The 22,774-nt window shown below is 57.1% G+C and overlaps 1 protein-coding gene across 1 annotated transcript; it reads right to left on the bottom strand.

Annotated features, from left to right (window-relative positions):
* Window positions 1-15,979: 15,979 nt before the first annotated feature.
* Window positions 15,980-22,571, bottom strand: LOC135976349 (osteoclast-associated immunoglobulin-like receptor). Its single transcript, XM_065571553.1, has 4 exons — window positions 22,531-22,571; window positions 21,729-22,013; window positions 19,596-19,874; window positions 15,980-18,800 (listed from the first exon to the last, which is right to left on the bottom strand). The coding sequence occupies exons 2-4, from the start codon at window positions 21,913-21,915 to the stop codon at window positions 18,709-18,711; spliced, it is 558 nt and encodes a 185-aa protein (XP_065427625.1). The 5' UTR covers window positions 21,916-22,013; window positions 22,531-22,571; the 3' UTR covers window positions 15,980-18,708.
* Window positions 22,572-22,774: the final 203 nt, after the last annotated feature.

The following is a 22,774-nucleotide window of genomic DNA, read 5'->3' as shown; positions in this document are numbered from 1 at the left end:
GCCTATTAATTTCATTGGATGACTGCTAGTTCTTGTGTTATGTGAAGGAGTAAATAACATTTCCTTAGTCACTTTCTTCACACCAGTCAAGATTTTATAGACCTCCATCATGTCTCCCCTTAGTCGTCTCTTTTCTAATCTGAAAATTCGCAGTCATTTTAATCTCTCCTCCTGTTTCATACCCCGAATCATTTTAGTTGCCCATCTCTCTACCTTTTCCAATTCCAATCTATCTTTTTGGGGATGGGGTGACCAGATCTGCACACATTCAAGGTGTGCATGTACCGTGGATTTATGTAGTGGCAATATGATATTTTCTGTTTTATCATCTATCCCTTTAATGATTCCCAATATTGTGTTTGCTTTTTGATTGTTGCTGCACATTGAGTGGATATTTTCAGAGAACCATCCACAATGTCTCCAACAACTTTCTTGAGTGTTAACATCTAATTTAGACCCCATCATTTTGTATATATAGTTGAGATTGTTTTCCAATGTGCTTTACTATGCATTTATCAACAGTGAATTTCATCTGCCATTTTGTTGCCCATTCACCCACTTTTGTGAGATCCCCTTGTAACTCTTCACAGTCTGCTTTGGGCTGACCTATCTTGAATAGTTTTGTATCATCTGAAAATTTTGCCACCTCCCTGTTTACCCATTTTTCCAGATCATTTATGAATATGTTGAACAGTAATGGTCCCAGTACTGACCCCTCAGGGATACCACTATTTAATGCTCTCCATTCTGAAAACTGATAATTTATTCCTACCCTTTGTTTCCCATCTTTTAACCAGTTAGACTTCCCCTTATCCCATGAAGACTTACTTTTCAAAAGTCAATTTAAATTAAATACACCTCTACCTCGATATAATGCTGTCCTTGGGAGTCAAAAAATCTTACCGCGTTATTGGTGAAACCATGTTATATTGAACTTGCTTTGATCCATCAGAGTGCGCAGCCCCGCCCCCCCCGAGCACTGCTTTACCGCATTATATCCGAATTTGTGTTATATCGGGTTGTGTTATATGGGGGTAGAGGTATAATTTAAACATATATATATATATATATTTGTTTTAGAAATCTAGATCTGTTATGTATTTTGGTGTAATTTGCATTATCCTTATGTTAAATTTGCATTATCCTAACAAAACATTTAATTTATTCATATCTCTTTTCTATGTTGCAGATCAAATGAAAAGACAAAAACCAATGCAGCAATTTTTCCACTCAAAGGCCTCAAAAACCAACCAAGGTGAAGAACACACCAAGAACCAAGAATATATCAACATGTCATCTGAAGGTTCAAGTGGTGTATCTACATCCGACCAGCCCAGAGCACAAATACAGCTACCGACTGAAGAAACAGTGTCTCCAAAACCTAAAGGCAGTTCCCGATGTTTGTCAGTCAAAGTGTTCCCATTGATTGAAGTTACAAAAGATGGCTACTGGTGCAACTCTTGCAAAAAAGCTGATGAAGAAGTAGGCTTCCCAATGCTATAATTGGTAAAAGTGGAGGAGCTTGGTTTGCCAGACCGATCTGCAAAGCCAATGCTGACAAATTACGTGAAAAGGCTGCAAAACACCAGGCCTCTGGGCTGCATCAACATGCAGAAAGCCTTATAAGCCAGTCACTGTCAAAGCCAATTTTAGAAGTACTTAATGAGGCTGTTAAGAATGCTGGAGACACAACACAGTTCATGCGAACAAACATGGCTGTGGCATCCTACTTTCTATTTAAGCAAGAGATACCACACACTACAAACTGGAGCCAATGTTAAGTGCATTGTCACTTGTTCATCCTGAAGTTGAACACTGGTGGACCGGCAAATACTCATATCTTTTGGCAAGAAACTCAGCTGCCTGGCTAGACACATGTGGTGCAACAGTGAAAGACTCAACAGTTGAAAAAGTGAAGAACTCTCTCACCACATTCAAAACATTTGCATACATGGCTGATGAATGCACCGATGCAAATGGGTGTGAAGTATTAAGTCATTGTGTACGTTATCTTGATGTCAGTGGTAGGCCAGTAGATGCATTTCTAGATGTTCACGTTATAGAAGACACATCGGCTGCATCTGTGACAACCCACTTCTTAGAAGGGTTAAATGCTTGTCAATTGGACGCCAAACAGATGGCTGCTTGTGCATTTGATGGAGCTACACACTTCTCAGGAAGACATAGTGGAGTACAAGCTTTGCTCAGAGAAAAGTGTAACCCTAATCTCTCCTATACACACTGCAGAGGCCATCTACTCCAACTAGAGCTAGTACAAGCTGCAGAATCTTCAAACGACATTAAAAAAGCTATAAATTTAATATCTTCATTATATTCTTTTTTCAGCAAGAGTCTCAAAAGACCGAATGTCTTGGAAAATATGGAAGATACACTGGGACTGAAGTTCATATTAGTCCAACCTGGGAAAACCCGCTGGCTTTCTCATGAGCGATCCTTGGCTGTTGTCTTGAAATTACTTCAGCCATTATTACTTGCTTTTGAATGTATCTACCAAGATGGGATGGATCTAACTAGTGAGGGTGGTGGATTATTTTTGCTACTACGTTCAGAGAAGGCTACTGACATTCTCTTTCTCGTAAGTCTACTGTTGAAACCACTTGGGTCGTTAAACAATGCCATCCAGGCATCTGCTACAACAGCAGTAGATCTTTCTTCAGCAATAGAAGCTACCCTTGGATTAATCAGAGAGAGATCCATTGAAAATGTACTGGAAGAAGCAAAGACTTCAGTCCAGAAGTTGACTAATGAAGGCATTTATATTGATTCCTTAAGTGAAGAGGACAAGAAGTGTTTGTTAAGCCAGCTGAAAAAGTACACAGACTTCATTCTTACAAATCCACAACAGCAACTTCTAGATTCTACTCAGCATCTACGTAGCTTTTACAGATCCCTGTCCTATAAAACACCGACAGTTGAGTGGAGAGCGGCACTACCAGCAATGGGGCTGCCACGTGATGAGGACAGAACATAGAATTTGAACACAGAGTTGAATATCATACCACAAATGAATGAAAATTTGACTTCAACTTCTTTTTTATCATCACTAGTGGCTCGACTTGATCTTTGTGCTACATTTCCTGAATTGAAAGAAGTAGGAATTCATTATTTTCTACTCCCAGCGTTCTTTTTCCTCATTGAATAGAATTTTGTGTTCTGAAAGAAGTCACCTTCTGCCTGATCATGTGAATGAACTAATGAGCATATCAATTGAAGGAATGGAAGTACCGGACACACGAGAAGCCACCAAAGATGAACCCACTGCATTCACGAAGTTCATTAACAGAGTTGTGCAAAATTTAACAAGAAACCAAGAAGGATGTAGACATAGTGCTCCATGGAAGGCTTGAGTAGCCAACGTTAATTTGTGTGATGATTTAAAAACATGTGTTATATAAAATGGTCATCAAACATTTTTCAGTTTTTACTATGGTGCCATACAGCCCCCCTTCGCCCTCATGGTCTCACCTCTCATTGACCCTGACCACCCCCCTATAAATTCGAACACCCCCCTAATTTCAATTCCTGGGGAAAACACTGGAGGAACATGGGTTGGGAGGGGCAAAGGGATACGGGACCCCCACCCACTGGTGAAAGGATAGTAGAGTCTTCTTGTACCCCTGCCTTGGGGCTGGATCGGAGCCAGCACCCCCCAGAGGGGAGAGACCCAGTGTCCCATTGCCCACCCCCCTGAGCCAGCCATTCCCTGGCCCTGGAACAAGTTGATTCCCCACTCCCCTCCCTGAGCAGGGGGTGTGTGATGTTCCCCTGGTGTTGTCTGGACCGGTGATCTGCTCAGTCACTCTCACGGAGTGTGTGGGAGACCAGGCCCTGCACCCCGGCTTCCTGTGATTCACCATGATGATTCATTCAGCCAGCCAGTAAAACAGAAGGTTTATTTAGATGACAGGAACATAGTCCAAAACAGGTCTTGCTGATACAGACAACAGGACCCCCTTTAGTTAGGTCCATCTGGAGGCCCCATGGAAGCCGCAGCCTGTTGGTTGTGGCACCCCTCTTTATTTCCCAGCCAGCTCCCAAAAACTCAAACTCCCTTCCGCCATCTCCTTTCTGCCTTTCCCCGGTTCCTCCCCCAGCCTTTGTGTACTTTGTCCTGTTTCCGGGGCAGAGGTGTCACCTGGCCTCCAGCCCCCCTCCTGGGTTCTCAGGTTACATGCTCAGGTGTCCTCCCTTCCCCAATGCAGGCAGCCCCAGCAAAACTCCCCTGCAACCTTCCCAGGTCAATACTCCCCACTCAGCATTCCAATAACACATCAAGAACATTCCCACTTTGTCACAGTCACCCCAATCCTTGACTCTGGGAGCCAGCCTTACCCTTCTCTGCTGTGAGACCCCCACTCCCGGGATGTTCACGCACAGCCTCTGGCATGTGAGTTGCTCCCAGTTATGTGAGTGAGCACTTTGGGCAGCCGCTGCTTGGATTGTGCAACCGAATGACACTAGCCAATGTCTCCGGTCCCAGACATACCCCCAGGAACCTCCGTCTTGCAGTGTCCAGTTCTGCCCGCTGGACACTGCAAGTTTATATGCTTTCGTCAATTTAACAAAGAAATTGCTATGTACTAGGCTTGTTATCCCAAGGGGAGTCTCTGACATGCTTCAAACCAAACGCACTGCTTCAGGTAGAATAAACAAACACATTTATTAACTACAAAAGATAGATTTTAAGTTATTATAAGTCAAACAACAAGTCAGATTTGGTCAAATGAAATAAAAGCAAAACGCCTTCTAAGCTGATCTTAACACTTTCAGTGCCCTTACAAACATAGATGCTTCTCACCACAGGCTGGCTGGTTGCCCTTCAGCCAGGCTCTCCCCTTCGATCAGCACTTCAGTTGCTGGGTGGTGGTGTCTGTAGATGGAGGTGGAAGAGAGAGGAAGAGCATGGCAAACATCTCTCCTTTTTATCATGTCCTTTCCTCCCTCTTGGCTTTGCCCCACCCTTCAGAGTCAGGTGAGCATTAATTGTCGCAGTCCCAAACTGACCAAGGGAAGGGGGGTGATTCACTCGAAAGTCCAATAGATCCTTTGTTGCTGCCTAGGTCAGTGTCCTTTGTTCCTGTGAAGCTGGGCTGGGTTTGTCCCATACATGCCGTGATGAGGTGTGAACTGCCCCTCTGCTACTGGAGAGTTTTGCCTGGGCTTGTTTTAAGCTATGAGGACACATTTTGAGCCTCAGAATTATATACATGAAATTACAACCCATAACATCACTGTAACAACAATGCTCAGTGCATCATGAGCCTTCTGAAGACACCCGACATGACAAACTTTGCATTGGATACCACACAATCATATTATAACTATGAATATGGGGGTGAAGAGTGTTCCCCCTCCCGAGGTACAGAGTGTCACAGGTGGGGACTAGCAGGCTCAGGGGGGCTCTTTAAACAGGACTTAAGGGAAACAACGGGGAGACAGCCGATGTCTGAGCACCCAGAGGCAGGTGGATGTGGGTCAGTCGTGTCTCTCCAGGCCGATCTGTGGGTCTGGAGGCTGCAGGGGCCAGTATCTCGGGGGCGGGGGAGGAGCATCTCGTGCAGGCACCAGGATGGTGGAGCTGAGGGGACTCTTCCTCTGCACACCACTGAACGGCAACACAGCCTCGTTCAATGAAAAACAGCCCCCCCGACCCCCTGCATGGGGGATTCAGAACTAACCCGCTCTGTGTCCTAGCCCCTGCACTGCTCCCAGAAAGTGATGATTCCCATGTCGCCCCAGGGGCCCTTGCGGGGAAGTGCCAAAGGGGGGATTAGCTGTGGGGCTCTCCCTGTGTCCATGCTGTCCGGCCCGGGGTCCATAGCAGGGGAACATCGGGGTCACAGGGTGATGCCCCCCAATCTCTCGTACGGGCACCACCCAGGGATCACTTCCCCTTTGCCCCCCCGGCTCACAGGGATGGATCTCCCAGCACCAGTGCCCCATCCCAGAGGTGGCCGCATCCGAATGCCGGGCGAGGGGTCTCTGTATAACCAGCCCACGCTTCTAACCCCATCTCCCCCAGGTGTTACACACATTCCCGGCACGGGCACAGTTGAGCTGTGGGGTGCCCAGGTTGGGCTGGTTTGTGGTTCTGTGTTTATTACAAATCTGGAGATTAACGGGATGCAAAATAAAATAAACAGCCACCTCGGCGCATCCCCTCCCCCTCCCGGTGCTGAGCCCCCGACACCAGCCTCTACATGTGGGTCTGGGAAGGGCAGGGGACAGGAGCTCGATGGGATGGGGATGCAGTGGGGGGAGGGCAGCAGCTCTCACTGCGGGGCCCCCCAGTTCACATTGATCACGGCGTATAGGACGGGCTCAGGGGCCGGAGCCGGGGCCCCCCGCTTGGCCTGCAGCACCTGGCAGTCCAGCTCAGCGTAGGTGAGTCCATCAGCGCCAGGGTTGGGCTCCTGGGGCTAGGAGGGGAGAGAGTCACTGTGGTGTGTGTGTGTGTGTGTATCAGCCAACACCCCAACACACACAGAGCACACAGTACACACACACACACACACACATCCCTGTAATCCCAGCTGGTGATCCCAGACGCCCCTCCCAGCAACCCGACCCCCACTCCAAAATACTGAGTGTGCAAGATAAGTTAAATGGGGCCCATGTGGGTCAGGGTTGGGGGTCCGGCCCCATGGGGGAAAAGGGGACACTTACCAGGGTCTGTGGCTCTTTCCCTTCGTCGATGGAGGCGTCTGCGGAACAGAGACACCTGCTGAGCTGCACCCCCGGCCAGCCCAGAGCAGAACCCCACACCCAGCTCTGACCCCTCTGTCCAGCTATGGGGCTCAGAGCCCGGCACAGCCACCCCTCCCCCGCCCTACGGGCCAGGGCCATTAGCTACATGTTACAGAGAGGAAAACTGAGCACAAAACTGGGGGTTACAGATGGGGCAGGGGCTGGGAGTCCGAATTCCTGTGTTCTCGCCCTGGCTCAGGAGGAGAGTGGGGTCTAGACTAGTGGTTAGAGCAGAGGGCTGGGAGCCAGGAGTGGGTGGGGAACTAGAGCGGGAAGGGAGGGTGGCCCCAGGGAGCTCCTGGGAGTCCAACACTCTCAGCTGACACCGGCTACCTCTGGGACCCTCTCCTTAGTCCCGTACAGCAGCAGCTGTAAATCAAACCCTGCCCCGTATGGGTGGAACCCCCACAAGCCCCGCCCCTCCCCTGGGGTCCTGCCCCACCCTGGTACCCCCTTGGGTGTGTTACTCACAGATGGGGTCTTCCTGAGCCGGTGCCTTTAATGCCACCATAGGGCTGGTGCTAAAAGAGAAAATCCCCTTGTCAATGTCATATCCCCCCCACCTGCAGGGAGATTTCCCAACACACCCAAAGAGCCCATTATCCTGCCTCACACTGAACCCAGTTTCCTGAGCCCCCTGCCCCAACCATCAGACCCCACCCCCACCCCGCTGTAACCACTAGACCCCATTCCACTCCCAGACTAAGCAGAGAACCCAGGAGTCCTGTGACCCCGGCAGGTCAATCGGGACGGGGGAGAAGCCGGGTTCCTACCTGCTCGGTCTCGGTGCGGCTCCTTTTCCTGCAGAGGGACACAAACCAGAATCCTCCATGAGCCAATCGGGATCCCCCAATCCCAGCGCCCGGCCACTCACCCGCACAGGGCAGCAGGGACAGGGGTATTGGGGGGTCCCCTCTACTGCTGGTGCTGAGCCTGGATCCCTGCTGCGGTGGGATGGACCAGCAGGGGGCAGCACAACACCACAGCATGCGCCGGGGGAGGGGCAGAATAATTCAGGGGGCTTTTCCTGTCCCCAAACCTCCCTCGTTAGTGACTCCTTATAATGAATCTGATCCATAGGTCGGCTCCCCTGGCATCCCTGGTACCTGAGAGGCACGGTACCGACGGCTCATTATACAGGGACCCTCGCTTGCCTGGTGCTGAGATGCAGCCACCTTTGGGGTGGGAAACGGGGACTAGTTGTATGGTGACCCCTCAGCCAGTGCTGAGATGCGGCCCCTCTGGGGTGGGACAGCTGTGTGTACAGGGATTACCCATGCAGCAGAACTGCCTGCTGAGCCCCCACCCCACTTCTTGGCTTCCCTGGCACAGTCCCCCATCCCAGCCGTGACCTCATCCCGCCCTGCTTAGCGGCAGGTTTAACCCTTCCCTCGCTGGGCGGGGCACTCACTGGCTCGGGTTTTTCTGAAGCAGACGAAGGCCATGAGGAGTAGGAGGCCGGCGGCTGCCGTGCTCACCCCAGCAATGATGGGGCTGGTCAGACCCAGAGGTGCCGGCGATTCCGATCCACCTGGGAAACAGCAGCAGCTGTGAGTGCCGGGAGCAGCTGATCTGTTCCCCCTCCCAGCCCCACCCACCCCAGACGGTGCCCAAGGGGCTGGGACACCGCAGGGCGCAGGCAGCAGAAAACTCTATGGGGAGGATGTTGGGGGGCCCAGAGCATCAAATGGGGTCAGAGCCAGCAAGATTTGGGGGATTTGTAGCACTGGGGGGCGCTGGGCTGCAGGGCAGGGAGCTCAGTAGGGGCGCTCTCCCCCTCAGAAAGGAATGGCCTCATTGCCCCAGCACGGCACTAGGGGGCGCTGTCTGATCCAGCCTGGCCGACATTTCTAAGGCATTTCACTCCCTTCCTCATGGCCACACCGGCTCAGGCCAATGGGCCCATCTAGCCCGGTATCCTGCCTCCCATGCTCACTGCTCCTGGCTGATTCGCAGGGAGCTTCAGGCTCTCCCCCCCCCCGCACAGGGCTACTGATGGGCCCAGCTGCCCCCAGAGGAAGCCTCCAGCTGCCCTGTTAGTGGTGGGTTCGTGTCTGAGCAGGAGGCTTCGCTCACCTCCCAAATCCATCGGTGGGGGGGGGGGGGGAGTCACTGCCCCTGAGAACAGCCTCCATCCCTCCCCCCGGGCAACCACTGGAGGAAGCTGCCCCATAATCTGTGACTCAATAGATTCCCCCCAGTACCTGGCCCCGTGCTGCCTGAGCGGGTGGGAGCCGGTGCCGCTCCAGGCTGAGTTGGGTCGGTTCCCCCTGTGGGAATAGAACCAGCGTCTGTCAGGATGGGGGGAGGGGCTGAAACACCAACTCATAGATCGCCCCCCATCCTCTGCGACCAGCGATGGATTACCACTGGACCTACGAGGCCCGTGCCCAGGGTCCCCGGCCAAGTGGGAGTCCCCAGAGGCCCGACCGCCAGGCGAGTGGACGGGGGAAGCCCCAGTACCCCGACCCTGCTCCCTGAAGAAGCACGGGGTGGGGGGACAGGGGAAGCCATAGCACCAGGACCTCCGCTGTGGCCCCAGGACAGGAGGAGGTCTCGATACCTGCAGTGGTCTCAGAGCTGGGGGAGCTCCCCATTATATAGGCAGGGAAACTGAGGCACAGACAGATTCACTTTCTTTAGTGAGCTCCCAGGGGCAGGGACTCTCTTCACTCTGTGTTTATGCAGCGCCTGGCACAACGGGGCCCTGATCATGGCAGGGGCCCTTCATGCTCCCCAACACAAGGGATCCAGTGCTATTGAGGCCAGGGTTTGCAGAGGTCTCCACTAATTAATTGTGGGCATCTCGGTTTGTGGGCGCTCAACCTGAGAACCCCCAAGACACCGGGGTGTGGGGACAGAGTTCTCGGGTCTTGGGCTCACAGTGGGGGGGGGGGGGGAGGCAGAAAATAGCAAATGAGTTGTGGGGCTGTAGTGGGGGGATAGAATGGGGTGGGGCCATCGATCGTTACTGTCAGTTCCGGGGGGGGGGTGTTTGTGGCTGGGGACGATGCTGGCTGGGCAGCCCCTGGGCCCTGACTCCTCTGTGTGTCCTCAGAGAGGGCCAGCCAGGGGAACATCCCCTAGAAAAGGCCCCTGCTCTGCAGCTCACCCTGGGGGCAGGGATCCCCCCTCGCTCAGCCCTGAACCTCCAGGAGCTGCTGCTCCCCCATGGCTGGGGAACCCCCCAGTGACACTGTCCCCTCTCCCTCTCCAGGCCAGTCCTAGGGCTCTGGGCAGAGTCTGGCTCTGAGCATCCCCCATCAGGGTGCCTACTTTCTGAGGGTCCAGCTGGGAGCGGGGACGTGGAGCCGGGACCCTCACCTGCTACCACCAGCTGCACGGGGTCGCTGGGCTCTGAGGAGATGAAGGGCTCTGATTGGAGCCGGTAGCTGCAGCTGTAGTTCCCTCCGTGCTGCCGGCCCACGGTGGGGATGCGGAACTCGGCCCTGTCCCCAGCAGGGTCCATCTGTCGCTGTGGGTTCTGGTCTCCAGCCTTGTGCAGGAAGAACCTCACGTCCCGGTGCAGCCCCTGACACCGGATGGTGGCGTCTGCCCCTGGGGCGGTGACCCCGGTGGGGCTCAGAGAGATGGAGGGTCTGGGTAAGCTGGGATCTGCGCACAGGAGAGGGCAGATGACAGAACAAGGGGCAATGGTCTCAAGTTGTAGTGGGGAAGGTCTAGGTTGGATGTTAGGAAGCACTATTTCACTAGGAGGGTGGTGAAGCACTGGAACGGGTTTCCTAGGGAGGTGGTGGAATCTCCATCCATAGTGGTTTTTAAGGCCCGGCTTGACAACGCCCTGGCTGGGATGATTTAGTTGGGGTTGGGCTAGAACCTCCTGAGGTCTCTTCCAACCGTAATCTTCTATGATTCCCCGGCCGGCCCCAGCCATGGGCAGATCCAGGGGCCCCCTGGAGGAGATTCTCTTCCAGATCCCAGAGTCCCCCTGACCCAGAATCCCGGACCTGCAGACACCGAGCCCCGACTGCCTAGTTCTTGGAGTCCTCATATGCCGTGTGTGGCCCCTGCCTCATTTACTGCATCTGGCCCCCCCGAGCACGGAGTGACTCACAGGCTGGTCTCCGGCACTGCACGGCCTGAGCCCCACACACGAAGGGAGTCAGACCTCCGGGAGGCAGTGAGGCATCTTTATCACCATTCTACATCGGGGAAACTGAGGCACAGACAGATTCACTTTCCTTAGTGAGCTCCCAGGGGCCAGGACTGTCTCTTTACTCTGTGTTTATGCAGCGCCTGGCACAGAGGGGCCTCGATCATGGCGGGGGCCTTACATGCTCCCCCAACACAAGGGATCCAGCACTATTGAGGTCAGCATTTACAGAGGTCTCGACTAATTGTGGGTGTCTCGGTTTGTGGGCGCTCGGCCTGAGATCCCTCAAGACTGAGGCTCCCCCACAACCAAGGACAATTTTGGAAACCGCAACGTGCTCCCAACACACAGAGTCTGTGGCCGCGCCAGGAGCTGGGCCAGATCTCCTGGGTCCCAGCCCAGTGCCGTGTCCACCAAGCCACCGCTTCTCCTGCAGCCCCTGCCTCATTCAGCCCTGGCTGGAGCAGAGCCTGGAGAACAGAGGGGATGGGATCACAGGATTAAATAGCGACTCACGGTTCCTATGCACAAGGGGCAGCATTAAAGTAGCCTCCCTGCCCCGAGTCTCCAGGGGCTGCTGCTCCCCCCTGGCTGGGGAACCCCCCAGTGACTCCGTCCCCGCTCCCCGGCTGGGCGTCCCCTCTGCGGGGTCAGGGCTTAGGGCAGAGTCTGGCTCTGAGCGTCCCATTGGCACCGAGCCCCCGTGAGGGTCTGGCTGGGGGTGGAGCTGGGAACGGGGACGCCGAGCCGGGCTCCTCACCTCTCACCACCAGCTCCACGGGGTCGCTGGGGTACGACACGACGAACGGCTCCGATCTGCTGCGATAGGAGCAGCTGTAGCTCCCGCCGAGATCCCGTTGCACGTTGCTGAAGGAAAACACAGCCTCAAACCCGGCCGAATTCACAGGTGGGAAATGGCGTCGCTCTTTATTCAGCACGAACCGCATGCCCCAGCGCTGGCCCCAACACCAGACAGTCACGACTCCCCCCAGGGAGACCCCCCCGCTGGGGCTCAGGTAGATGTTGGGTTTGGGGTAGCTGGGCTCTGCAGTGGGAAGCAGACAGGCCGTGAGACGCAGGCCCCGTCACTCAGTCCTGGGGCCCGTCCTCACCACGTGGCCTCAGTGGTGGGTCAGTCCCGGCAGCCCTGGGGACGGGCTCCTGGATGCCTTTCCACAGGGGCCAGAGTTTCCTCTGAGCCCTGGGTTAACAGCATGAAACACGGAGCAACCCCAGCCCCTGGGGGCCCAGAGCTCTGCTCCCTAGCACGTGACAGGTCAGTCCAGTCTCCAGGGTCTATTCACTCCCTGGGTTCTCTGCTGGGAGGGCTGGGAGCTAGGACTCCTGGGTTCTTTCCCTGGCTCTAGGAGGGAAGTGGGGTCTAGTGGGGCGAGCAGGGAGGATGGGGGCCAGGACTCCTGGGTTCTGTGCACAGCACCACCACTGACTTGTAGGGGACTGTGCAAGTCTCTGCTATACACTGAGGTTTATAACCTTCAGCTCCGCCCATCACCCCCTAATTGATGTTTTGTCTGGGAAAGGCCCCCCTGCTCTGCAACTCCCCCTGGGGACAGGGATCCTCCCGTCCTCTGACACAAATCTCCAGTGGCTGCTTCTCCCCCCTGGCTGGGAACCCGAGGTGACTCCGTCCCCACTGCCCGGCTGGGCGTCCCCTCTGCTGGGCCCAGGGCTCAGGGCGGAGCCTGGCTCTGAGCGTCCCATTGGTGCAGAGGCCCCCTGAGTGTCCAGCTGGGTGTGGGGCTGGGAGCCGGGACACTGAGCCGGGCCCCTCACCTGCTACAATGATCTCGACGGGGTCGCTGAGATACGACCAGCGATTCTGTTCCGTTATGGAGCGATAGTCGCAGGTGTAGCTCCCTCCATCTTCCCGGCTGACACTGGCGATGGGAAATTCAGCCACGGTCCCATCAGGCACCGTCCGCACCTGCAGGTTCGGGTCTCCAGCTTTACGCAGAAAGAACTCCATGTCCCAGTACCGACCCTCACAGCGGATGGTGACGTTTCCCCCGAGCGCCACCACCCTGCTGGGGGTCACCGAGATGGTGGGTTTGAGAAATTCACACCGTGCTTTCAACAAGAGACAGGAGTTAAACAAGGGAGACACAGCCCCCACCTCCCCCCACCCCAATTCAGTCCATCCGTCATTCGGCCTCTCTAGGAGTCTGTCCCCTACCAGGGCTGACACTGCTGCCCATGGGGCTCGGTGGCAGGGGGTTCACCCAGATGTAGCTCAGGACCCGGCTGCATGAGAGATCACCTGCGCCCCCCCCACGGCCCCACCTGAGGACAACCAGGGAGCCTGACCAGTGCCCCCCTGCAGCTCTGCCCCCGACCCCGGGGTCGGAAATAGAGTTTGTAACCCGCGGGCATTGCACAAGACCCACCCTTGGGAACGGGGGGCTGTGAGTGCATGGGAGGGAGCTTTTGGGGATGGCTCTGGGGCTGGATCTGGGGGGTTCTGCCCATGGCGGCACTGACCGTGAACGTTTCGGTTACACCGAGGGGATCTAGAGCCCATGGACAGGTGCTGTTTGCGTTTGTATGAGCTGAAATAAATCCACATGACGACTCCCCCCGCCCCGTTACTCACAACCTGTGGGGGCAGGACATTGAACCAGGGGACGGTTCCCAGCTGCTTCAACGCTGGGAGCCAGATTCAGCTCCTAGTTACTCCATGGAACGGGGGGGCAATGGCACAAAAGAATGGGGCTGGGTCTGAGCTCACAGGGGGTTGAGTTTTGGGGAAGGTTCAGGGCTCAGTTCCTCATTTCCCCACACCATATATCCCCTCCCCCTTCCTTGATGTTACCGTCCTCCCCACAGACTGATACTCACCTCTCCACGACCCGCTGTTCCCGGCCAGCCAGCAGCCTGGAGAGGAGACGGCTGGTTAGTGACCACTTCCCAGAGCAACTGGATCCTACACCCTGGTGCCAGACCACCCCCCACCATGGGCACATGCCCTGCTCTCAGATTCCCCCCCCCATGGGCACACGCCATGGTCTCACATCCCCCATGGGCACATGCCCTGGTTTCAGACTCCACCTGCATGGGCACATGCCCTGGTCTCAGATCCCTCTCCCCACAGGCACACGCCCTGGTATAATATCCCCCCATGGGCACACACCCTAGCTTTCTCTGATACTCACCGAGGAGGAGGACGGTGAGAGCAGATGCCATGACAAGGGCGGTGAGGGGCCCCTCAGTCCTGCCACCAACACTCGGTGTCCAGCTCCACCGAGCCCCAAATAAGGAACTAAGGTGGTGGCTCCAGCTACGGGAAGTTGACGATGTCTTGTCTCTTCCTGCGTTGATCACACATTGTCTCTAATCTGCAGGTGAAATCTACTGCCGTCAAAATAAGCAGATGGCTTTGCAAACCCTCCGCGTCCCCATGGCCACATGTTCTGGTCTCAGATCCCCCTCCATGGCACATGCCTTTGTCTCACATCCCCTCACCTCCATGGGTACATGCCCTCTTTTTCTCTGATACTCACTGAGGAAGAGGACGGTGAGAGTAGATGCCATGACGGGGCCCTGAGCGCTGACACCAACGCCCCGAAGACCAGCTCCACTGAGCCCCAAATAAGTAACTCAGTTTGGGAAACCTTAACTGTGGCATTTCCTGGTGCTGGAGGGTTTGATTCTGCAGCCTTCCCCACTCAGCCTGCAAACCTGTCCACATGCAACACGAGCCATGGCACTGTGTGAGGAGCACCTGAAATAGGGGACGCCCGGGTTTCCTGCCCCTTGCGCCATAGCTGATCTGTAATGATGGGTTTACACTAACGCATGGTTCTAAGGGGCTTTTCTCAGCGTGTGAATTAAATCAACCAGCTTCAAAAGAAAATCAGAGAAGGAGAAATTCCATCCCGGGCCCTCAACGGGTCACCAGCCAGGAGAGACCCAGGGTCCTTCTAATATCCTTGCAGGCCCCTAGAGAGGGAGGTGACACAGGCTTTTTCATACAGCCATTGTCTAGAGGGCAGCAGAAAGCTGGGGTCAGGGGGCTCTATTCCCTGCACCGGGGTCTAATGGTTAGAGCAGGGGGCTGGTTGCCAGGACCCGGGTGTGATGGTTGCGCCGTCGCCCGTCCATTCTCACCCAGTGCTGGGTAACGCCGGGGGCACCACGACTCGGTGGCACCGTTAAATGTCCTTCAGCCACCCAGCCGGATGGTCCCAATTGCCTTGGTGAATCCTGCAGCCCCCTGCTCATCTGGAACCCCCCAAACTGCTTGGGAACCTCCCCCTACAGCTGCTCTCCGGTCCGCGAAGCAGGAGGGGGATGAGCAACAGATTTGCTGCATATAAGAGTCACCCCCCAGCCTGTCATCCACAACTAACCCCCCCCACCCCAGCCTGCTCCCATCTCCCACCTTGCCCTCAGGCCTATGCCCCTTCAAATTCGACCCCGAGCCTGCCCCCCGCACACCCTCCCCGCACCATGGCCCCTCCCTCCTCACACCACTGACCCGGCCCTGTTTCCCCTCAAATGCCCATCCCCCACCCTCAGTTAAGATGGCCGCCATCTCCCTGTGTCCACAATGGGCTTGGTGCCAGGCTGCCCTCAGGGAAATGGCACGTACCTGGTTTGGGGGGACAATGTGGGGTGCAGGGGAATACGGGGGTGGGAGAGTGTGGGGGAATATTGGGGGGGTGAGGGGTAGGAGCTGAGGGGGGCAGGGCAGTGGCAGGGAAGAGGGGACAATGTAAGTTGCCCCCCACAGGTGGGTGGCACCTGGATTCCCCCTTCTGAGCATTTCAGGGTGAATCTGCCCCAATGCCATTGGCTCGCCCCCCGCCCCCCAGCCAGCCAGAGGTGCCCCAGGACGGGCAGGGCGGCCGCTGACCCCGCTCCTAGTGTACGTGGGGGAATGGCTATTATGGGGAACTTTCCTGGCTTATACCTGCCCCGGTGGGATTGGCTAGTGAAAGGATCGGAGTCCTCGCTCCCACTCCCTTTACCCAGAGGCCTGCCTGACCTCGAGGGCTCCCCTTCCTCCCTCCCATGTGGCAGAGTCCTCATAACCCCAGCAAGGCAGGGCCCCGGTGTCGCGGAGCGTGGGGGGACACAAGGCCCTGCACCCCCGTCTTCCTGCGATTCACCATGACTCTCAGCCAGCCAGTAAAGCAGAAGGTTTATTTAGATGACAGGAACACAGTCCAAGACAGGTCTTGCAGGCACAGACAACAGGATCCCCCCCAATTAGGTGCATCTTGGGGTCCCAGGGCACCCTAGCCCCCTTGGGAGGTCAGAGCCCCGTCTGCCTCCCAGCCATGTCACCAGCCAGCTCTGAAACTCTCCCACAGCCTTTGTTCAGTTTCCCGGGCAAAGGTGTCACCTGGCCTCTAACCCCTTCCTGGGTTCTCATGTTACATGCTCAGGTATCCTCCCTCACAGCCAGTTTCCCATCCCCCAATGCAGACCATCCTAGCCACACTCCCCTGTCAGCATTCAAAGACCACAGTAAGAACAGTCCCAGTTCGTCACACCCACATCCCTGGGGCCTCGACCCCCAGTCTTGTCATGGTCACTTAGGACAGGGGCGAGGGTGTCCCCATTCTGGGGCACTCTCTGCACCGGATGCTTCCCTGATCCATTGATCAGTACATAGAGTTCAGAGCACGTATAATTTATTAAACAGCAACTCATAAAAAAATAAGGAAAAGATGGGGAAGGTTAAAGGAAACAAGTCACCCGCCCTGTGGGCTCGGGGACACCACAGACAGCCGCCTCTGCACGGGAAAGGAAGTTCACAGTCTCTTCCTCACCCGTCCCAGGCCTCCTGCCCAGGCCCAGGCCATGCCGCGGTGATACCACAGTGTGACCATCTGTACCTGAAAGTAGCTCCCTGGAGCCTCCGTATCCACCACTGCAAAGCATTGGAGAAACAAGGAAACAACAAGAAAATCCCCCACTTCATCACACCACCTCTCGGGGTTATGATCCCGCTCTGAGTCCGGCCTGCAGGGCCTCTTGGCTGGGGGCATTTCCCTGAGCTGGCCCCTCGCTGCCCAGGGTCCCCCGTTGCTCTGCCCAGCTGCTCACCGCACTTGGCTCCAGACTGCTCCAGCTCCAGTCCCAGCCGCACCCCGCCTCATCACCGCTTCGCAGGTCTTCGGAGGCACCTCGGCAGCGGGACCTTCACTCGCTCCGCAGGTCTTCGACGGCATTTCGTCGATGAAGCTTCAGTGCCGCCGAAGACACCCGGAGCGAGTGAAGGTCCAGAAGCGAGTGAAGGTCCCACCGCCGGAGACCCGGAGCGCCGCCCCGTCAGTAAAAGCACCGCAGCGGGTGGCGCCTTTCTTTTCCCTGCTCCCGAGTGAGTAAAATTCCAGCTCTGCTCCTCTCTGGTTCCAGCTGCTGCGGCTCTGCTCCCAGCTCGGCTCAGGCTGCCGCTCCCTCCTTAGCTCACCCGCTCTGGCTCAGGCAGCTCCAGCTCACAGGGAGGACGGGACCCTGGGATCCTGACTCCCTCCCTGGCCTGGCTGCCCTCTCAGTCGGGCTGACCTGGAGCATTGGCCTCTCCCCATGATCACATGTCACTGTAAGACTTCATTGCCCACTTGCCAGCACACACATGTACAGGACGACTTACAAGTAAACAGAGCCATTTACAGTCAATTGTCCTGGTTGATGGGAGCCATCAAGATTCCAAACCACCATTAATGGCCCACACTTTGCATAATTACAATAGGCCCTCAGAGTTCTAGTCCATATTTCTAGTTTCAGATACAAGACTGGTACATTTACACAAATACTCAGTAGATTTAAGCTTTGTAATGTTACCTTACAAGAGACCTTTTGCATGAAGCATATTCCAGTTACATTATATTCACACTCATGAGCATATTTTCATAAAATCATATAGAGGCAACGTCACAGGGATGAACTGAGCCGGGACGCAAGGTGGGACAGGGGAGGAGAGAGACAGTTCAGCCCCTCGTGGGGTTTTTACCAATGTCTCTTTTTAAGGAACCCAAGGAGGGGGAAGTGGGCGGCCTAGTCCCTCCCCGGCATTATTTTGCCCCCCAATTAGGCCCAAAGTCCCTTCCGCCAATTTGGGGCTATTAACTCCTGGTTCCAGCTTCTGTTTTCCCCCAGGGCGACGTCGACAGTCGTGGGGCTTCAGCCAGGGGGCTTTTCGGGTCAGACCAACCCAGTGTCTGTGGCTGGTTCTCTCGGCCGGGTTACAACGTTCAGCGTCGGCCCCAATTTCCCCTGGTTCTCGGGGCCTTGGCCCAGCTGGAGAACTTGCCCGTGGGTTTTACATGTGAGCTCACAGCCGGGCCGCTTCGCAGGCTCAACAGCTACCACAGTGCGAACAACCCCCACCAGCTCAGGCTGGCGGGATGATCCCACGTCCTCCAGCGTGGCTGTATCAGAGCGTGTCCCAGAGGCCATGGGCAGGGGGGGTGCTGCCCACAAGCCATGGCCCCTAGGGCGCCCCGTTTCCCGACGGCCCCGTCACCTTGTAGGGTGCGGAGCTAGGGCACCCCATGGAGCAGGCTCCCCATCCCGCTGCCATTAGCTATTTCTGCCATCCCCGGACAGAGCCGCAGCATAGCCCCTCCCCAGCCCCACGCTAACCTGGGCCTGTCCAGACGCCCTGGGGGCCGGTCAGCGGGGCCAGCTCGGACAGGTTCGGCTGCACTGGTCCTTCTGGCTCCATCCTGACGACGCAGCGTCACGAGCTCAGGGTGACAGTGACCCTGCTGCCCTTCCCCCACACTGGGGCAGCCAGGCTGGAGTGGGGAGGAGTCTTTTGAAGGGGGGTCACCTCACCTGTGTCCACCCCTCCTCTATCCATGGGCAGCCTTGGCCAGGATCGGGGCGAGAGCCAGCAGGACCCCGGCACCCAGGGCCAGGCGGACGATGTTGCCCCAGGTGTAATCTGGGGGTGACAAAGAGGGAGGGGTCATCAGCAGCTGCTGCCAGGGGGTGGGGTAGGTAGATGCAGAGGGGCCCCCACCCTCTTTCTGCTCCCCAGAGCAGAAAACCACTACAGCACCGTATGCCCATCCACCTCCCCTATCTAATCTATCTATAGCCCCACATTTATATCCCGCCATCCATCCATCCATCCATCCACCATCAGCAACCGGAGACTGCTCTAGGTGGACACTGGCTCTGATCCAGGCTGACCAGTCCCAGGCTCCACCAGCGTCTGTCTGTCTGTCTAAGTCATTTCCAGCCCCTCCCCTCACCTTCCGGTGCCATGGCACCAGCCTGGCCTGGCCTCCCGCCTCCCATGCTGGCTGCTTTGAAGGGACGTCCGGGGCACACACCTCCCGCCCCCCGCGGCCACTGATGGGCCTAGCTGCCTCCAGAGGACGCCCCGGGCTGCCCCATGAGAGGCGGATTCATGTCTGAGCAGGAGGCTTCTCTCCCCTCCCAAATCCGTCAGCGGGGGAGAGTCACTGCCCCTGAGAACAGCCTCTGTCCCTCCCCCTGAGCAACCACTTGGGGGGGGGAGCATCCCCCTGGGAAAGGCCCTGTGCCCTGAAGCTCCCCCTGGGGGCAGGGATCCCCACTCCCTCTATGCCGAATTTCCAGTGGCTGGGGACCCCTCTACCGGGCCCAGGGCTCAGGGCAGAGCCTGGCTCTGAGCGTCCCATTGGGGCCAAGCCTCACCCCACCAAGGGTCCGACTGAGCGTGGGGCTCTGGACTCCGAGTTGGGTCCCTCACCTGCTACCACCAGCTCCACAGGGTCGCTGGGCTCCGACCAGGCGAAGGGATCTGATGCGTAGTGATAATAGCAGGTGTACCTCCCTCCGTCTCCCCATCTCACGCTGCGGATGAGAAATTCCCCCCCAGGCTCCATGTTTCCCAGCGGGGTCCGATCCCCAACCTTAAACAGAGAGAACCTGGTGTCCCGGCGACCAGCTCGACACCGAACGGTGACATCCTGCCCCAGGGCGGTCACCCCACCGGGGCTCAGGGAGATGGTGGGTTTGGGGTACATCTCTGCATTCAGAAGGAGACAGAGGGTGAGACACTGACCCCGGCCCAGTGCCTGGGGTCTCACAGCTTCCCCTGATGGGATCCCACGATCTGCACCAAACTCTTGTACCCTGCCCTCCCCCCCCCCGATTTTGGCTACCCAGAGCAACCCACCCCCACCAGCCAGGAGGGGTGCGCCCTGCTCCCCTGTCTGTCCCAGCCAGCGACTGCTCCCCACCTACCTCTCTCCCACCCCGGGGAGCTCCAATCTCTCCCCACCTCTGCCCTAGGGGTGAGATCGCTCCACAGCTGGTCCAAACAGAACCACGACCCAGAGCAGAGATCTGTGTGTCCCGTAAGTACCGATCAGCTGATGTACCCGAGCCAGCGCTGGGGACGATGCCAACTCTGGAGCACCTCGACCCCAACTCCTCTGTGCGTACCCAAAGCAGGGGCTTGCCAGGGCAGGGTCCCTCTGGGAAAGGTCCCTGCTCTGCAGCTCCCCCCTGGCTAGGGTTACCAGATTGTGGTTTTCGACTGGAACACCCGGTCAGAAAGGCACCTTGGAGGCTGCAGTCAGCACCGCTGACCGGGCCATTAAACGTCTGGTTGATGGGGCTGTCAGGCTCCCTACCGGGCTTCGTGCGACTCCCTGGAAGTGGTGACATGTCCCTCCGCTTCCTAGGCGCAGGGGCAGCCGGGGACCTCCGTGTACTGTCTCTGCCCCGAGTGCCGGCTCCGCAAACCCCATTGGCCAGGAACCGTGGCCAATGGGAGCCTTGGGGGCGGCACCTGCAGATGGAGGCAGCACAGAGAGCTGCCTGGCCATGACTCTGCCTAGGAGCCGAGGGAAATGTCACCACTTCGGGGGGCCCCCCGAGGTAACCATGCCCAGAGCCCACTCCCCGCACCCCCTCCCACTTCCCAACACCCGGCCCCAGCCTTGAGCCCTCTCCCACACCCAAACTCCCTCCAGGAGCAAGCAACCCAATCACTGCTCCAGCCTGGAGCCTCCTCGTGCAGCCTGAGCCCCCCATTCCTGGCCCCCCGCAGAACCCACACCCCCCCAGCGCAGAGCCCGTACCCTCCCCCACACCCCAACCCCCTGCCCCAGCCTGCAGCCTCCTCGTGCACCCTGAGCCCCCCATTCCTGGCCCCCCCCAGAACCCACACCCCCCAGCGCAGAGCCCGTACCCTCCCCCACACCCCAACCCGCTGCTTCAGCCTGGAACCTCCTTGCACACCCTGAGCCCCCCATTCCTGGCCCCACCCCAGAACACGCACCCCCCCCACCCAGAGCCCGTACCCTTTCCCACACCCCAACCCGCTGCTTCAGCCCAGAGACCCTCCCACACTCCAAACCCCTTGGCTCCACCCCCAGCCTGGAGCCCCCTCCTGCACCCCAAATCCCTCATCCCCAGCCCCACCCCAGAGCCCATGTCCCAACCCCCTCCCACACCCTGAACTCCTCATTTCTGCTCCCTCCCTGGAGCCTACACCCCCCAGCCGGAGCCCTCAGCCTCCCTCCCACACCCCAATCCCCTGCCCCAGCCGGGAGAAAATAAGTGAGTGAGTGAGGGTGGAGGAGATTGAGCGACAGAGGAATGGGGGGTGGAGTGATAGGAGCAGGGCCTCGGAGAAGGGGCAGGGCCTTGGGAAAAGGGCAGGGCAAGGGTGTTTGGTTTTGTGTGAGTGGAAAGTTGGCAACCCTATCCCTGGCCAGGAAACCCCCCAGTGACTCCATCCCCGCTCCCCAGCCAGGTGTCCCCTCCGCTGGGCCCAGGGCTCAGGGTAGAGCCTGGCTCTGAGGGTCCCATCGGGTCCAAGCCCCCCTGAGGTGTGGGGCTGGGAGCGGGGATGCCGAGCCGGGCCCCTCACCTGCTACGACCAGCTCCACGAGGTCGCTGTATTTTGACCACTCCGTTATTTCTGATTTGGTTTTAAACTGGCAGGTGTATCTCCCTCTGCTTTTCAGTCCCACATTGGAGATGGGGAAAACGGCCTCATTCCCAGAAGGGTCCTGCGTCTTTACCAGGCGTCCATTGTTATACAGCTCAAACCTCATGCCTGGCTGCTCCCCCACACACCGGAAGGTGACGTTTTCCCCCGGCTCAGTCACCCCCTGGGGGCTCACAGACAGGGAGGGTTTGGGAAACTTTCTCTCTGGATTAAAAAGGAAACAGGAGGTGAATGGGACATGGGGCCAGCCCTGCCCTGTTGGTGTCTGTCTGTCTGTCCTGCCCCTGCCCAACCCCTGCGTGTCCAGAGACCGTCCCGTCCTCACAGTCCCTGCAAAATACACAGCAGGGTGAGCAGGGCATGTCAGATCCGCCGCCTCTGTGAACATCACCCCCCGTCAGATTCTGATCTGAAATCACCCCAGACTGCACTGGGGACAGGGCTGGGTTTTGATCTTAGCCCCCGGAGTCAATCTGGAGTCAGCCCAGAGTGCACTGGGAACAGGGTCGGGTTCTAATCTTAGCCCCCGGAGTCAATCTGGAGTCAGCCCAGACTGTATTGGGGGCAGGGCCGGGTTTTGATCATAGGCCCCCCCTCAGGTAATTTCAGGGGTATTGATTTGAGTTTTGGGGGGGAGGCTCAGGGTTCAGCTCTTCTTTTCCTCTCCCCCCATCCATAACAGTAATGTTCCCCCGCCCCCCACCGCCCCATGGATACTCACGTCCCGACACCCCGCTCTGCCCAGCCAGCCAGTAGCCTGGAGAGGAGATGTCTCATTAGGGATCGGATCCCAGAGCAACTGGTTCCTACACCCTGGGCTCAGATGTCCCCGCAATGGGCACACACCCTGGTCTCAGATTCCCCCCCACCCCCATGGTCACACACCCTGGCCTCAGATCCACCTCCCATGGACACACAACCTGGTCTCTGATACTCACTCCCCCACATGGGCACAAACCCTGGCG

This window comes from Chrysemys picta, chromosome 17 (genome assembly GCF_011386835.1).
Source record: "Chrysemys picta bellii isolate R12L10 chromosome 17, ASM1138683v2, whole genome shotgun sequence".
Classification (NCBI taxonomy): Eukaryota; Metazoa; Chordata; order Testudines; family Emydidae; genus Chrysemys; species Chrysemys picta.
This window is presented reverse-complemented; position numbering and strand designations above follow the sequence as displayed.